This window comes from Poecilia reticulata, chromosome 3 (genome assembly GCF_904066995.2).
Source record: "Poecilia reticulata chromosome 3, P_reticulata-male-v2, whole genome shotgun sequence".
In the NCBI taxonomy this organism is placed as follows: domain Eukaryota; kingdom Metazoa; phylum Chordata; class Actinopteri; order Cyprinodontiformes; family Poeciliidae; genus Poecilia; species Poecilia reticulata.
Window position 1 is genome coordinate 33,131,908 of NC_088832.1, and position 17,791 is coordinate 33,149,698.

General features: G+C 39.2%; 2 protein-coding genes across 3 annotated transcripts in view; one reads left to right on the forward strand and one right to left on the reverse strand.

Moving 5' to 3' along the window:
• Positions 1-13,323, reverse strand: part of LOC103462941 (uncharacterized) — a 33,002-nt gene extending 19,679 nt beyond the window's left edge. The window contains exons 1-3 of one of the 2 annotated variants that reach the window (XM_081605510.1): positions 13,127-13,323; positions 2,706-2,843; positions 299-406 (exon numbers count right to left, since the gene is read on the reverse strand). In XM_081605510.1, the coding sequence (XP_081461636.1) occupies positions 299-406; positions 2,706-2,843; positions 13,127-13,290 (410 nt within the window). In that variant the 5' untranslated portion in view covers positions 13,291-13,323. The remainder of the gene's footprint in view (positions 1-298; positions 407-2,705; positions 2,844-13,126) is intronic. The other variant, XM_081605509.1, reaches the window with a different exon arrangement.
• The window catches only part of LOC103462952 (uncharacterized), a 159,638-nt gene that overhangs the window by 1,006 nt on the left and 140,841 nt on the right, over positions 1-17,791 (forward strand). The window lies entirely within an intron of this gene.

Sequence of the window (17,791 nt, forward strand, 5' to 3'; positions counted from 1 at the left end):
CAATTTGCACCTGTAAACAAACCAATTCATACCCATGTACTACAGCCATTGCTTACCAGTTCATTTTTGATTTTTTGTACATATTTTTTTAAATATCTGTAAAAATAGTCATGAAAAATGTAAACATTTCAGGTGTATTATTTTCTGAAAATGTTCGATTCCACCCAGTCCTTTGATCCGGATCTTTCTGCTTCCGCTAACTCTTGACAAATAAAATTAAATTACTCAACGCTGCCTCCTGCTGGCAGCTTGTACTTATTGGAGTATATATTATAACAAATGGATCAAAGAAAATTACTTTACAGGATCAGCAGTCAAAGTGGGAGCAAAACATCTTCTAGGCGGAGCGATTTGATGCGTGGTTTGTATGAAATGTCCAGCGGCAGACGGCTCAAAACCTGCAAAGCTACAAAAGAACAACAAGGCAGAAGAATGAAACGAGCAGCACAGAAAACAAATAAGAAATGATAAAAACAAACTGAACATTTTCTCAAAACACAAAGTGAAAACACTTAAAACATTGATAAGTCCAAAGATTGAAGTTACAACTAGTAGAATAAATACCAACAATTAATCTCTGAATCAAATTAATCGTTTTGTGCTCATGTTTTCTCGAGATGATGTGGCAGCTGGAGGACTGAAGCGCTGAATCCTCTGTGGTGATCTCACTCTGTGTTGAACTCACTCTGTGCTGAACTCACTCTGTGTTGAACTCACTCTGTGTTGAACTCACTCTGTGCTGAATCCTCTGTGTTGAACTCATTCTGTGTTGATCTCACTCTGTGTTGAACTCATTCTGTGCTGAACTCACTCTGTGTTGAACTCACTCTGTGTTGAACTCACTCTGTGCTGAATCCTCTGTGTTGAACTCATTCTGTGTTGAACTCACTCTGTGTTGAACTCACTCTGTGTTGAACTCATTCTGTGTTGAACTCATTCTGTGCTGAATCCTCTGTGCTGAACTCATTCTGTGTTGAACTCATTCTGTGTTGAACTCATTCTGTGTTGAACTCATTCTGTGTTGAACTCATTCTGTGTTGAACTCATTCTGTGTTGAACTCATTCTGTGTTGAACTCATTCTGTGTTGAACTCATTCTGTGTTGAACTCACTCTGTGTTGAACTCATTCTGTGCTGAATCCTCTGTGTTGAACTCACTCTGTGCTGAACTCACTCTACTGAACTCACTCTGTGTTGAACTCATTCTGTGCTGAATCCTCTGTGTTGAACTCACTCTGTGCTGAATCCTCTGTGTTGAACTCACTCTGTGCTGAATCCTCTGTGTTGAACTCATTCTGTGCTGAATCCTCTGTGCTGAACTCACTCTGTGTTGAACTCACTCTGTGCTGAACTCACTCTGTGTTGAACTCACTCTGTGTTGAACTCACTCTGTGCTGAACTCACTCTGTGTTGAACTCACTCTGTGTTGAACTCATTCTGTGTTGAACTCACTCTGTGTTGAACTCATTCTGTGTTGAACTCACTCTGTGTTGAACTCACTCTGTGTTGAACTCACTCTGTGCTGAATCCTCTGTGTTGAACTCACTCTGTGTTGAACTCATTCTGTGCTGAATCCTCTGTGTTGAACTCATTCTGTGTTGAACTCACTCTGTGTTGAACTCATTCTGTGCTGAATCCTCTGTGCTGAACTCATTCTGTGTTGAACTCATTCTGTGCTGAATCCTCTGTGCTGAACTCACTCTGTGTTGAACTCACTCTGTGTTGAACTCACTCTGTGCTGAATCCTCTGTGTTGAACTCATTCTGTGTTGAACTCACTCTGTGTTGAACTCATTCTGTGTTGAACTCATTCTGTGCTGAATCCTCTGTGCTGAACTCATTCTGTGTTGAACTCACTCTGTGTTGAACTCATTCTGTGTTGAACTCACTCTGTGTTGAACTCACTCTGTGTTGAACTCATTCTGTGTTGAACTCACTCTGTGTTGAACTCATTCTGTGTTGAACTCATTCTGTGCTGAATCCTCTGTGCTGAACTCACTCTGTGTTGAACTCATTCTGTGTTGAACTCACTCTGTGTTGAACTCACTCTGTGTTGAACTCATTCTGTGTTGAACTCATTCTGTGCTGAATCCTCTGTGCTGAACTCACTCTGTGTTGAACTCACTCTGTGTTGAACTCATTCTGTGTTGAACTCATTCTGTGTTGAACTCATTCTGTGCTGAACTCATTCTGTGTTGAACTCATTCTGTGTTGAACTCATTCTGTGTTGAACTCATTCTGTGTTGAACTCACTCTGTGTTGAACTCATTCTGTGTTGAACTCATTCTGTGTTGAACTCATTCTGTGCTGAATCCTCTGTGTTGAACTCACTCTGTGCTGAACTCACTCTACTGAACTCACTCTGTGTTGAACTCATTCTGTGCTGAATCCTCTGTGTTGAACTCACTCTGTGCTGAATCCTCTGTGTTGAACTCACTCTGTGTTGAACTCACTCTGTGTTGAACTCACTCTGTGTTGAACTCACTCTGTGTTGAACTCACTCTGTGTTGAACTCACTCTGTGTTGAACTCACTCTGTGTTGAACTCATTCTGTGCTGAATCCTCTGTGTTGAACTCACTCTGTGCTGAACTCACTCTGTGTTGAACTCACTCTGTGTTGAACTCACTCTGTGTTGAACTCACTCTGTGTTGAACTCACTCTGTGTTGAACTCACTCTGTGCTGAACTCACTCTGTGTTGAACTCACTCTGCGCTATGTGTGCCGTCCTGCTGCCGGGGCTCTGGGAAGGAGAGGATCCCTTCTTCTTTCTGCTTCTCCCTGGCTCTCCTCCGCCGCTCCCGCTCCACCTCCTCTGCATCCTCCTGGCTCCGCTGCACCGTCACCCTGCAGCCAGCACGGACACCAACACGCCGTCAGCAAGCCTCCAGTTTTATGGTACATTGTGTGTTGTTTCATTTTTATGAAAACTTTCAAAGTTTCAGGTCAAATTCTTTCAAATTGAGTAGGATACATTTACAGTAAAGTTGCTAATTTAACTTTTAAATGAGTTTCTTGTGCTAAAATTAGTTCATGTTCTGAAGTAACGTTGAATTAAACCCAAACCTTTTAACGTTTACATGCAGTTTTAACAATGTTCAATCAGATTAATCAAATATAAATATTTAGCTACCAGGCTAAACATTTAGGTTGGTAACTAAATAGTAATTTGAAGCTAAATATTTTGCCTCAAATGACATTTTTAGATTGATTATTAAACATTTAGCTTGAAAGTTAATATTTAGTTATCAAACTAAATATTAGTCTTCAAGCTAAATATTTAGCTTGCTAATTAATTTAACTGCAACATTTATAAATGAATGAACAACATGGTGGGCTTTTCTGTTATGGCAGGCTAAATAACGCAACTGTGTAACTTTACAAATGGCGCCAGATATCTGGTAGCTGCATTTTATCATTAGAAGTTATGAAATTCAAACAGAGAGAAGCTCAGGGTGAAGATATGACCTTTGGCCTGCAGCAGAGAAATAATGAGCACCAGTGGCCTGTTAACTGGTTGGCTAACGGTTTGAGTCGGTATCTGTGTTTCACGGCTTGTTAACTTTTAGCTGTTTTCCACCGTGACTCCTGATGAGGTGATGCTCTCTCTAGCCAAACTGCAGGAGAGGGAACTCGGTGTAACTCCTCAGATGTTTGCCGTGAAGAAGACGACTAAAGAACAGCCAGTTAACAGGTTTACTGGTTGTTCTCCAACCAAAGCATTTAGCACACTTAACGGGAACACAATACGGTGAAATAACATTTTCCAGGGATGAGATGTAACTATTATCACAGGAACGTCTCAAAAAGTAGCAGCTCCGAGATTCGCTGTTTGTTTCTGACCTGCTGAGATGTAAAGCAACTTTTTGGCAAAACATGGCATGTTCACATTATAATTTTCTCCCCTTTTCAGCAAATAAATTTTTAAAACTCCTCTAAAAATTTCTTCTGCAAAACTCAGATTCACTGTAGAAACATTTATGCCATAATGTTTTCAGTAGATGAACTAACGGCTGTAAAGAAGCTTCTGCTTCACGTGCAAAAATGACCTTCTCAGACTTTAAACTGAAAATGAGATACATGCATAACAATGTCCTCGTAATTTATATTTTTTCATTCGATGGGATAAAACAATGAATCCGTGGAAAAGTTTTTGTAGGGTGAAAGAAAACACTTTGTTTTTCGAAGAAGCCTCCAGTGGGACTAATTAAAAACGACAATAGCTGCTTTCATTGTGCAAGAACATCTGGATAAACTTGATTCAGCTGCTGAAAAGTTTGACTTGATGTGAACCTCAGGAGAAAAACCCCACAGGAAACGGACGAGGAGCGGCAGCTGAGGTAATGCTGCAGGGGAGGATGGATGAGCAGGAACTGTCAAAATGTTAGGGTTGTTGGGAAAAGACATACATTATTTTAGCAAATAAAAATCACATTCTGATACGTCACAACCGCAAAACTGCCTGTATGGCAGGTTATGGGATTATATTGTATATGTATGGACACAAAATTTGGAAAGTGTGATGTGCATTTTTAATGATAGAATAAATTACACAAAGTAGGTAGTAATATTTATTAACTAGAAATATTCTGAAGGAAATAAAAAACTGATTTACTTCACTGTGATACTGTTTTGTGTTGGTTTATCACCAAAAATCCTAGTCAGATACATTTGAGTTTGAATAAATGTTTTAAAAGCTCCATTTAAATGTCCAAATCTTGGCACATCCCTCCCATCAATGCATGAGCTTTGAAACGGCGCAGGAGGAAATGAGCCAAATCAGTCGGCATGAAAGTGTTTATTTTTATGTTGCTTGGAGAAAGAATTGCAGAACATCTCAGGATTCAGCTAGAACATACCAAGAGCATTGGTAATGAATGAATTAAACAAGGTCGTAATTTCATTTTATCTCGGAAAAGTGAGGTTTGGGTTTGCAGAAAACTAAAACGTCCGTATACACGAGTAAGGAAATCCAACGTGAACACAGTAAATCTGCTGAGATTATTTCTATGTGGGATTTCCATCAAACATCTTGGGATTCAGCGGAACCGTGATCGGAAAGTTCTGGTTCTGTTGGATGTGAATGGATCCAGTGGGGATCAGGTTGGATCATCTGAAGCATCACAAAGAGATAAAAGCACAAATTGATTGGATTCACATTTTAACCCAGGCACCACAATTTATAGTAGATTAAAAGTCATAAACAATCTGCAGCTTTTTGCCTGATTCCTTCAGGGATAATAAAACTTTTATTATCTAGCACAACTCAGAGAACAAGGAAAACACTTTTTCTAGTAATGCATCTCCATTTTATTACAGATAGAGTGACTTAGATTTAGCAGATATTCCAGAAAATCTGCACATTGGTGTCCTTTTAAGAAGTTAAGTTGACAAACTACGTTTTAACGATGGAGTGTAATTAGTTTAAGTTTACTTTAATCAAAGAAAATCCCCATCGGTCAGAGAAGTATCTATCCACACATGCATTTTCGTGTCTTTTTGTTAAGTGATGCAGTAAACATACGATGTAAAGCACTCCACACCGCAGCAATGCAATAACTGTTTTTAATAAAAGGCACGAGACGCTGCTCGTTTTCATTCAGCAGAAATAAAAAGTCTAGAGCAAATTGTAGGCTTATGGAAAGATAAAAGTGCCACAATTTTCGAAAAATAAAAAACTTTAAACATGCACCAAGTCTTTCAAACAACTTTTCTCTCATTAATATCATTCATTCAAAACTCCATGTTTTATTCATTTTTAATAATTATATTAAGAGAAATGCCTTTCAGTTTCTGATATTGTTCAAACATTTGATGATGGTTTGTTCCAACTGGATGAAAAATAAAGAATCCTTAATTTTAGGGCAAAGTTAGCAGTCATTAGCATGACTTTAGAGCTTCTCAGTAACAGGAGTTTAGATTTGTTGTTTTTATTTTTAATATGTTACACTTAAAGGTAACAGAAAACATGTAGTAGATCTAATCTGCTGCCCTGTAATCTAAAATTTATGTCCATTTCGCTACTTCTGTCTCAAAATCAGTTTGCACAATTACAACAAAATCTTGCACTTTAATAAACTTTCCAATGAAAATTTTTGAACGCATCTGAATCCATGCTTCATTTTTTATACAATATCGTCACCTTCTTAAAATAACGACCTACGTAATTTTTTTGCCGAAACATGATCTAAGTTTAAAAAATATATTTAAACAAAAAAATACATGAATTAACAAACCTACATTTTTAAATTTGGGTTAAAAAATGTAAATTTACAATATGGCTAACCTTATGGATGGCTAATAAGTAGTTAAGTTTATAATCCGTAAACACTTTATAAATCATTAATAACTGTCTATTATACAGTTATTAATGATGAGAAGGAGACTAAATGCTAACAAATCACATTTACAAATGCTTACTGTGCTTACAACAGTCTGAAATGTTGAGCATAACAACTCTAGGTGAACAGGTTTGGCTCACTATTTGGCAGGAAATCAGTAGATTTTCTCTTAATATTCTTTATTAATACATAATAAACAGTTATAATGATTTATAAAGTGTTTATAGATGAATTAATAACATATGAACTACTTATTAGCCATCCATTATGGGAGCTTTATTGTAAACTGTACCAGTTAAAGTTGTACCTTTTCCTTTGGGAGATAAAACTGAAAGTCATTCATGAATCTCAGTGCAGTCTGCACACTAGGGGGCGCTACTACAAGAGGAAATTCATCTCATGAATGGAATTTTAAAGCATTGGAAATTTAGATCATGTTTTATGTAAAGTTTTTAATTCAACTGAATTAAATTAGGATGATAAAACAAAATGAAAGTGAGGGGAAGAATCAGAATCTGGTGCAACATAAAAGCAACAGAAGCTCGTTTCACAGTGAAGAAGAAATAAAATAAACTGTTTCCTTTAAGCAACATTTCTAGCTATTTTTTTGCATTTTCTGCGGCAGAGTTTTATTGTTGACCACACTCTGTTTCCAACTAAGCTGCAAGCCAAATGTGACACCAACACACCAGTTTGCACCTTGTGAATTACCTGCTAATTGCGACTGTATCATGAACCATCTGCACTATAAAACCGGCAGGATGTGCTCGGCGTATTGTCTGGATCAGCTAATTTAGTCACTCTGAAAAAACGCAGGGCTGCAGGCCATGTGTTGCAGCCGCCGCAGCGCAGCCTGGCCTGCGACGCGTCCCAGAGGAACGCCGCGGCTATTACAGAGCTGGGCAGAGTACCCAGAAACCGCACTTTAGGAAGAGTAGAACTACTCCAATGGGCTTTAACTCAAGTAAAAAGTCTCCATCCAAGAAATTACCCAAGTAAGAGTAAAAAAGTATTTACTAAAAAGTCAAGTACTGAGTAAGTGATCAAATCATCAATCATTTAATATTTAACCCTAACCCTAACCCATCATCAGATGGACCAAAATAAGAAAATCAAGTGGAAAATCACAAAAAGTAACAAAAAATAGCAAAACCTGTTTCTTTCAATAAAAAAGTTGTAAACAGAAACTGCAGGTGTGTGTCTGTGTCTGGTGAATTCTTGGTTAAAAAAAACATTTGTTTTTCATCCAGTGGGTAGAAAATCCAGACATTTTCTCAAGTAAGAGTAGAAATATTTCATAATAAAATTACTTAAGTAAAATTAAAAAGTAGGCGACCAAAAGATGAGTAAAATAGTATCTGGTTAAAAGTCTACTCAAGTACTGAGTAACTGATCAAATTATCAATCATTTAATATTTAAAAATGACATAATCAGATGGACCAAAATAAAAAAAGAAATCAAGTGGAAAATCACAAAAAGTAACAAAAAATAGCAAAATCTGTTTCTTTCAATAAAAAAGTTATAAACATAAACTGCAGGTCTGTGTCTGGTGAAGTTTTAGCTCAAACATACTGAAGTAAAAGTAAAAAGTACATTGTTTTTCCAACAAGTTACTACAGTAAATGTAGGTGAGTAAATGTAACTGGTTATTGTGCCACTCTGGACTTTTAACATGATGATGTGGAGTTTTTATGTGCAGCAAGCAAATTACAGAGGAGATCTGTCTGACAAACATCAGATTTTCCACCACTTCAACAATGAGGCAATGGAGGCCTCGGGGACGGCCGTCTCTTTGTGTGTGAACGCAGCCAGATGATGTCATGGCTATTAAGGAGTTGCAGTTATGAAGGAAGCCATTGAAGTCATAGATCGGTGTCATTTTCAGTGAAGTCACTCAGAAATGTTCCACCATACAGAGGAAATCTGTGACAATGAGGACGGGCTGAGAAAAGAGCCACAGAAAGACAGGAACAATCAAAACAAAACCAAATTATGAGATCGAGGTTTTCACTGGAAACCCACATGGACTGCAATGAACAGCTGGTCTGGTTGGAGGTAATCTGAGTGTGATGAGGCCAAAATGAAGTCTGAAAACTGTTTCCATTTTATTTAACGTCTTCCTGAAAGAGTTTTGTAGAAAAAGAAACAACTAAATGATTTTAGCACATTTTATAATTAAAAGAACGTTTAAAAGATGCTTCTTCACACAGTTTTAACAAAGAAAAGACAAATCTTAATGGTTTTATTACATAAAACCAGCATCTGTTCTAAGGATAATAAAGTATTGAAAGCAATAATTGGTATGAAATTTGTGTTTTCTGTTGATTTAATCGTGGTGCATCTCAATGAATTATTAATATTTGCATCAGTTTTAAAAACTATACTCTAACAACTTATGAAAACCCAGTGAGCTGGATCATTGTAATATTTTTTTAATATTATATTATAATATTTTAACTATTAAAATATTCTTTTAAAACAAATTTATGATTAAAAATGCATATGTTTATCATACATAATTCAGCTGTTATCCAGAAGCCACTAAAGAAAACAAAAAAAATATTAGCAGAAAGTTTAGTGGAAGGACAAAAAAGAAAAAAGGAGCTTTGGGAGGATGCAAAGGCGTGGACAGCAACTAGAGTCAAGAGACGCCACACAGAGGCATTCAGGGTTTATCAAAACGTCAGAGCAGTTTTGAACTAGGCTACGGAGAAAAAGAACTGGATTGCTGCCAAAAGTACCAACAAAACCAATTAACATGGTGTTACTGGACTTGATTGACCAGAAAACTGACCTGACATGAATCTAAAGGCTGATACGACCTTTAGGTTCCTGAACACAACACCTCAGCTCAAATCGCTTCAGTGGCAGCTATGGTGACACTGCTGATGACATAATGCCACGGCTACAGACGACACACATACAGCCACCAATGGTTTGGTGACGACTCAGACGCTCTCTGGCCACCTGGTGGCAGCTAAGACATGCTGCCACTCAAATACTGACGTCTTCCGCAAAAGCCGCGGCGTCCGTCGCTAAAGTCGCGGCGTCCGTCGCTAAAGTCGTGGCGTCCGTCACTAAAGTCGTGGCGTCCGTCGCTAAAGTCGTGGCGTCCGTCACTAAAGTCGTGGCGTCCGTCACTAAAGTCGTGGCGTCCGTCGCTAAAGTCGTGGCGTCCGTCACTAAAGTCGTGGCGTCCGTCGCTAAAGTCGTGGCGTCCGTCACTAAAGTCGTGGCGTCCGTCGCTAAAGTTGTGGCGTCCGTCACTAAAGTCATGGCGTCCGTCGCTAAAGTTGTGGCGTCCGTCTTTAAAGTCGTGGCGTCCGTCGCTAAAGTTGTGGCGTCCGTCGCTAAAGCCGTGGCGTCCGTCGCTAAAGTTGTGGCGTCCGTCGCTAAAGCCGTGGCGTCCGTCGCTAAAGTTGTGGCGTCCGTCGCTAAAGTCGTGGCGTCCGTCGCTAAAGTTGTGGCGTCCGTCGCTAAAGCCGTGGCGTCCGTTGCTAAAGCCGTGGCGTCCGTCGCTAAAGTTGTGGCGTCCGTCTTTAAAGTCGTGGCGTCCGTCGCTAAAGTTGTGGCGTCCGTCTTTAAAGTCGTGGCGTCCGTCGCTAAAGTCGTGGCGTCCGTCACTAAAGTCGTGGCGTCCGTCACTAAAGTCGTGGCGTCCGTCGCTAAAGTCGTGGCGTCCGTCACTAAAGTCGTGGCGTCCGTCGCTAAAGTCGTGGCGTCCGTCACTAAAGTCGTGGCGTCCGTCACTAAAGTCGTGGCGTCCGTCGCTAAAGTTGTGGCGTCCGTCACTAAAGTCGTGGCGTCCGTCACTAAAGTCGTGGCGTCCGTCGCTAAAGTCGTGGCGTCCGTCACTAAAGTCGTGGCGTCCGTCGCTAAAGTCGTGGCGTCCGTCACTAAAGTCGTGGCGTCCGTCGCTAAAGTCATGGCGTCCGTCACTAAAGCCGCGGCGTCCGTCGCTAAAGTCGCGGCGTCCGTCGCTAAAGTCGTGGCGTCCGTCACTAAAGTCGTGGCGTCCGTCGCTAAAGTCGTGGCGTCCGTCACTAAAGTCGTGGCGTCCGTCGCTAAAGTTGTGGCGTCCGTCTTTAAAGTCGTGGCGTCCGTCGCTAAAGTTGTGGCGTCCGTCGCTAAAGCCGTGGCGTCCGTCGCTAAAGTTGTGGCGTCCGTCGCTAAAGCCGTGGCGTCCGTCGCTAAAGTTGTGGCGTCCGTCGCTAAAGTCGTGGCGTCCGTCGCTAAAGTTGTGGCGTCCGTCGCTAAAGCCGTGGCGTCCGTCGCTAAAGCCGTGGCGTCCGTCGCTAAAGTCGTGGCGTCCGTCTTTAAAGTCGTGGCGTCCGTCGCTAAAGTTGTGGCGTCCGTCTTTAAAGCCGTGGCGTCCGTCGCTAAAGTTGTGGCGTCCGTCTTTAAAGTCATGGCGTCCGTCGCTAAAGTTGTGGCGTCCGTCTTTAAAGTCGTGGTGTCCGTCACTAAAGTCGTGGCGTCCGTCGCTAAAGTTGTGGCGTCCGTCTTTAAAGTCGTGGTGTCCGTCACTAAAGTCATGGCGTCCGTCGCTAAAGTTGTGGCGTCCGTCACTAAAGTTGTGGCGTCTGTCACTGCCACGATTTGAGCTCGGCCCTGCTGACCTCTGCAGAACGACAGGCTGACCTCTGTCATTCATGCAACCGAAGTTCATTTGCATAGCAGAGTTCAGCAGCAAAGCGATTCAAGATGCTTTACATGATGAAAACAAGATGAAAAAACGAGCCAAAACCACGTACTGAGTCCATAAAGGCTATAAAGTGCATGGATATAGTTTTCTTGATTAACATTTCTTTTTTTTTGTTTGCCAAATTTTCTGAGAAACTGAGTTTTAGATGTTCATCAACTGAACAGAAATAAACTCTGAGTCTAATCAGTGAATATGACACATTTTTCATGATGACTTAATAGTATTTAAAGGTTCTATACAGATTTCGCAACAGTCGAATAAAAATGCAGATCAAGTTCTCCCCGCTTGACGATCCACCCACTGGAACTGAACTCGACTCGGATCCGTCTACAATTTACTGACTTTTTAATTTAATGATTATTGTCTGTTGTCAGATAGTACTTTTTGCTTTAATACCTAAAATACCAGCTCTGATGTTTATAAGGTCCTTAATGAGCCTTAAAACTGAACAGTGTGTACCAGCTACTACACCCAGGGGCGATTAGATTAACACCCTGGTGTTCATCATTGGTACTGCACCCTAAAGCTGCCTCAGTGTGCAATAAAACCTGGATCTATTTCAATAAAGTACCGACTGCAAATTCACAAGTAACCGGAGAATAAACAAAAAAGAATCCGTCTTTTTTACGTACAACTATCAAAAATCATTGTTTTACATATCTAATGTCGTAGAGGGCTGCACAGTGGCGCAGTTGGTAGAGCTGTTGCCTTGCAGCAAGAAGGTTCTGGGTTCGATTCCCGGCCTGGGGTCTCTCTGCATGGAGTCTCCATGTTCTCCCTGTGCATGGTGGGTTTTCTCCAGGTACTCCGGTTTCCTCCCACAGTCCAAAAACATGACTGTCAGGTTAATTGGCCTCTCCAAATTGCCCCTAGGTATGAATGTGTGTGTGCATGGTTGTGTGTCTCTGTGTTGCCCTACGACAGACTGGCGACCTGTCTAGGGTGTACCCCGCCTCTCGCCCGAAACGTTAGCTGGAGATAGGCACCAGCACCCCTCCCAACCCCATTAAGGGTGCAAGAAAATGGATGGATGGATGGATAATGTCGTAGATTCGAGATTTAAGAAACAAAAATCTAGTTTACATCTGTAGATGTTGATCCAAACCTTTTCTAGGAGAAAAATAAACTTGCCATGTATTTTTTTGCGTTCAGCTACTATATGTCCTTTACTTTATGAAAATAAATGTTGTATTTCAGTGAATCAGCGCCGAGGTCAGCAGAACAGACTAGAAACCTTCATATCTGTTATTTACACTGAAGGTGAAGCTGTTAAAACAACAGGTGTTAGTTAGCAGAGTTGTTGTTTTTCACCGCAATTAACACGTGTTTCTAATAAAAGGGAAATGGGAAACATGTAAAAAAAAAACTAATCTCAGAAAAAAGTAGAAGTTTACTCATATGTTCATTAAAAAATATTTAGTTATCCTGTTATTTTGTGTTTTGTGAAACACGAAATGTTATTTTATCTGAGAATGATGCTGTCATAATCAATAAATTAGAATATATTTTCTGATGAGGCTTGCTCGTCAGATTAAAAGTATCTTTTGAAAATAACATTGGAAAAGCAGATATTAAATATACTTTTCATTAAGCCCAAATTTCTGTCTTAAATGTTTTGATTGGTTTGATGTAATATTTGGATTTTTTATGAGGTGCAAGTGGAAAATTATCATAATTAGAAATAAAGACTTTCATCCATCCATACAACATCCATCTATACAATCTGTATCACTTAGTGAAAGTTTCCAGTAATAATCTAATCTATTGACTAAATCTGTACAAACAAAACATTGGTTACTTATTACAGAGTTAATCTAAATTTACATGAGCATCTTTAAAACCCAATATTTAAACATTTAATCAACTTCAGAGTTCAGTTTTCTACATATTTTCTATATTTTTGGGTCATTTATGTTTTACTTTGGTAAAACTTTGCACATTTCCTTTCTTAGCTGGTTAAATTCTTAGTTTTTACAGACTGCTGATCTTTTCCTGAGTGAATAATAATGAAATGGATCCATAATGCGTATTTTGCTGTCGCTTCATCCTGCAGGTGATGACCCAGAGTGGTGTTGCATCTCACCTGATGAGGTTCTGCAGGAGCTGCTTGCTGGAGTTTCTCCTCTTGATGGACTCTGACATGCTGGCTGGTTCTGGTCCGTGGTCCCGGTTCTGGTCCTGGTTCCTGAGCCTCAACCCGTCCCTGCTGCTGCTCTCCGTTCCCCCCTTTTCTGCCGTGTTGCTCATGTTGGGTTCTCCCTCTCCACTTAGTCACAGCTCTCTCCTCCCTCCATGTGGTTTTCATTGAAACAGTCTGACCCCCCCGCCTGACCCCTCCTCTGAGCAGAGGTCATGTGACTCTCCCAGAGGGGCAGTAAGATGATATCATAACAGTGGATCTGTGGCAATATTGTGCATGTGTACATTGTAATTCCAGAGGGAAGTGTAATTAGGGGGGATGTGTCTGTGTTGCTGGAGTTGTTTTCTTCATACGCATTGAAACAAAAAGCCTTTTTTTTTCTATTTAACAACGAATAGCACTGAAATGTATCCACTTCCTGTTGCCTAGATGTTTATGTTCAAAACAGGCATAACTTTTTTTTTACAGCAAATGTTACAGAGGAAGCATTTTGAACATTTTATACTTGTATTCAATTTTCAACTGCTTCTAAAACAGTCGAAGTGAATAAAAAAAACCACCCAGCTGTTTTCTGACATTGAGTTCATGTTTTTGGTGTCTGGAAAATGAGTTGTGTTGAAAACCTTCCAACTGTTAAGTCACATTCAACAAGTACTCTGCCGTTACCTAGTAACCCCAGCCAAGCCCATCCCCGTTACCTAGCAACCCAAGCTGAGTTCCAGCATGTTTGGCCAGCTGGTTTTCAATTCTGTTCAACTCAATTCAAAAATACGTTACTAATCCCAAAGGGAAATTAAATGTTGTTGTAGCACATTAATTCAGATTGTTCAGAGTTATTGTAGATCATGATGGCTGTTGGCAGGAAATATCTCCTGTAGCAGTCTGTATTACAGCAAATCTGAAGAAACCTCTAACTGAAGATACTCTGTTTTCTCATGGTCAGGGTTGTCCAGAACTTTCTCGATTTTATTAAGAATCCTTTACATAATCACCTCCAGAGGTTCCTCTCTTGAGCCAGAACAGAACCAGAACAGAACCAGCCTTCTTTATTAGGTTGTTGAGCTGTTTCAGGTTCCCGGTTCTGATGCTGTTGCCCCAACAGTTTTCCCACTGTATGTCCTGTACAATGGCCGCTGGAAAAGACAAGTGTTTTGTTGTTGACTTATCATCCAGAAACCACTTGCTGCATTCTTCTTTGGTTGTGCATGAGGCTCCACTTCTGCTTTTCAAAGATGTACGATAGTATAATTGTGGATCTGTTTGCAGCCATTCAATGTGTGAGGGTAAACGCTGACACATTGGGGGGGCGTGGCCAGCAGCAGCTCATTTGGATGACAAGACGTCCTAAACTCAACTCAACCTGAAAGAGATGAAAAAAGGCAGAACTGAGACTAAAATCTCATTATCCAAGAAGGATTTTGTACAAAAAGTGTTTTATATATTAGACTATCCTAATCTGTCCAGCATGTAAACTCCTATCGAAAGCTGGAAAATCTCATCTTTTATATGGATTTTACTGTGAAGTAAAATCACATTTTGTAAAACATGATTTATTTTCATGTGTATGAAATATATGTATCATTTATTGATTCTCACTTTGCATAGTGTATGTGTTGGTAGGATAGGCATGCTAATGTTTTGATTATGTTGCAGTTTTCCAGTACAGGTGTGAGGGAGGGGCCACTTCCTGTTTTAAAAAGTTAAAGAAGTCACTGAATCCGTCGCATCACTTGGTGCAACCAAATGAAGGGTTTTATTTTTTGTACAGTATAATTCAGCACAGCATTTCATAACACTCCCACGTTCACTGTATATTTTGCATCTCTGACTTGCTTTGTTCAAGCCACAGAATTTTCTAAAATATGCCGATTGGATTACAGTGTCAGAGGAAGCACTGTTTACCTAAAGCTGCATGTCTTCATATGCTGCTGAAATGCAAAAAAGCACCACATCTTTCTTTAAGGTTACATTTAAGGGAAAACATGGTGCATTTAGAAAACTAAAGCTCCATTTTTTGGTTAATTTTGTTATGTTTTTGACATGTAAGCACTTTAAACTGCCTTGCTGCTGAAGTATGTTACTCAAATAATGATGCACAACAATGTAAAATATCACTGGCTATTAATTTCATGTAGTATTGGAATAAAATGGATTACAAATGTTTTAGCTTTAATATTTGGGAAATATGGCGCAATATATATTTTAAGCAAATTGGATTAATTTAAACTGGTAATCAATGTTTTAATATCAGTAACATGTTTTCTGTATTGGAAGTAATATTAACTTTTTTATCTTGAATCATTTCAAGAATCTGTGGAGCCAGATAAACATTAGGGTGATGGCAAGGAGGCTTTCCAACTGCAAAGACTTTTACCTCAGGAGCAAAGCAATAATAATGACATGCCAGCTATAACTGAAGGGTATAAATAAGTTTTAATGCACAATTCTCAAATAAAATATAAACAAAAACTAATATTTTTCTAAACTGATACTGTGTTTAAATATTTTTATCTCATTTCCTATTGGAAACAAACTTCTTAGTTTAATAAAAAATTAAGTCTAAACCTTCCAAATTATGAATAACTTTCGGATTTGTGAAGCACTTTGGAACTAGTTTGCTAAATCTGCACAAAAATGTACATTTTATGTTTTTCAACATGCAAAGTTTATGATCTTAGTTAGGCAGGAGGATAAACTTTACACTTTTTATTTTGCTGCACCCCTGAGTGATGTAAATGTGCTCCTAAAACAAGCCTGCTTGTTATTCCCTGCAGGCCAGTTTTACACACATTCATATCATCCAAGAACTTATGGAGGCTAAGCGCATGAAATCGTCGACTGCTATGGTTATTATGAAGCCCTTTCTGCGCTCCTATAAATACACTGAAGTAAAAACAATCAGGAGGTCCCTGCACAGAGACCCAGCTGTTCAGTTACTGATTATGGCTCAAAACTTGGATGAAATAAATAAATAAGGAAGTAAATGTTTGAGCTTTTCACGTTACATTCTTCTGCAGAACTTTACAAGTCCTGTGTTTTGCATCAGAGTTTGTTCTTGAAGAAATCAAGACATCTTTATATACACCAAGACTGGTGTGACATAGATGCTGAGGTTAGAAAGGTTTATAATGCAATATAAACCTACATCTTTATATATTTCAATAAAGAAACAGCAGCATGTGTCAGACTTCCTGATCCAGTTGAAATTTATATAGTTGAATCTTTCTGCATGGTTGGATGAATTTGATCACTTCTGAATATAAGTTTGATCTGTTTCTCTTATTTAGTGCATTGGGATGATATAAGCTATGAATGGAGGCGGTTTAAAACTAATCAATTGATTTGTGAAATGACTTATATTATGGACTCCATCATTGCAACTCTGACCTAAGGAGAGACACACTGCTCAATACTTGGATTTGTCCATTTTCCTTTGAGTCACCTCTTACTAAAAAAATGGTGTTATGTTAACATTATGTTGATGAACTGAACCATCAGAGACACATAAAGACAGTTACAAAGTCGGCCTTCTATCACCTGAAGAACATTTTCAGGATTAGAGGATTAATGTCGCAGAAAGATCTAGAGAAACTCATCCATGCGTTTAGTCGCATTGATTACTGCAACAAAAAAATCAAACTTCCAGCTGCAGCTGATCCAAAACGCTGCTGCTGGTATTCTGACTAAAACCTGGAAGATGGAGCACAAAGTTCTAAAGTCCCTGCACTGAGAGAATAGACTTTAAAATACTGTTGTTAGTTTATAAATCACTGAATGACTACCAGTCTGCAAACAGCTTAGCATATACAACTCTGCTGTCCAAAACTCAAGAAATTAATATTTCACCAAAATAATTAGTCACAAAATAATCCCAAAGTTTTGTTTTCCACCACTGATAATCTGATTAACTAACTTTACTGCTTATTCACAGACTCCAACTTATTTAAAAAACTCATCATCAGCAGGATGCACTGCAGAAAATCTTACCAAATAATTTTGTTCCAGTTTCTTGTGCAAATATACACTAGAAATAAGAGAAAACTAACTTACATGCAACTTTTCAGCAGGAAATATTAACTTCTTTAAAGTCAATAATTCCTTAACATCGATTGGCAGATTATTTCACTTATACACAGACATTTTTCCAAAGCTATAAGTGAATGGCAAATTATTTCAGTTGTTTTCAACAATGTAAAGGGATTATTGACTTAGAAAAAGTTCCTATTGCCTGCTAAAAGGTTATGTTAGTTTTCTCTTATTTCAAGTGTACCAAGATATTTGCACTAGAAATACTTGGTAATATTTTGAGTGCTTTTGCAGTGTGAAAACAACACTGGAAGTCTAATGAGTGTGTTGGATCCTGTTACTGTTCTGCAGTTTATGAATAAGATATGGCAACTCAGAATAGGAGCAGCTGCTGGAGGCGGCAAGCTGATCCGAGTCACACTGCTAATGACGCTCCGGCTCTGGGTTTAGTTTTGCATTTAATCATTTTATTCCTTTAAACAGCCTCCAGTCGAGGCTTGCTACTCAAGAGACATGAGTGAAACATTTTCTGTAAAAAGTCTCTCCGCTGATCAGCACACACAGATGTGCATGAGGTCACTC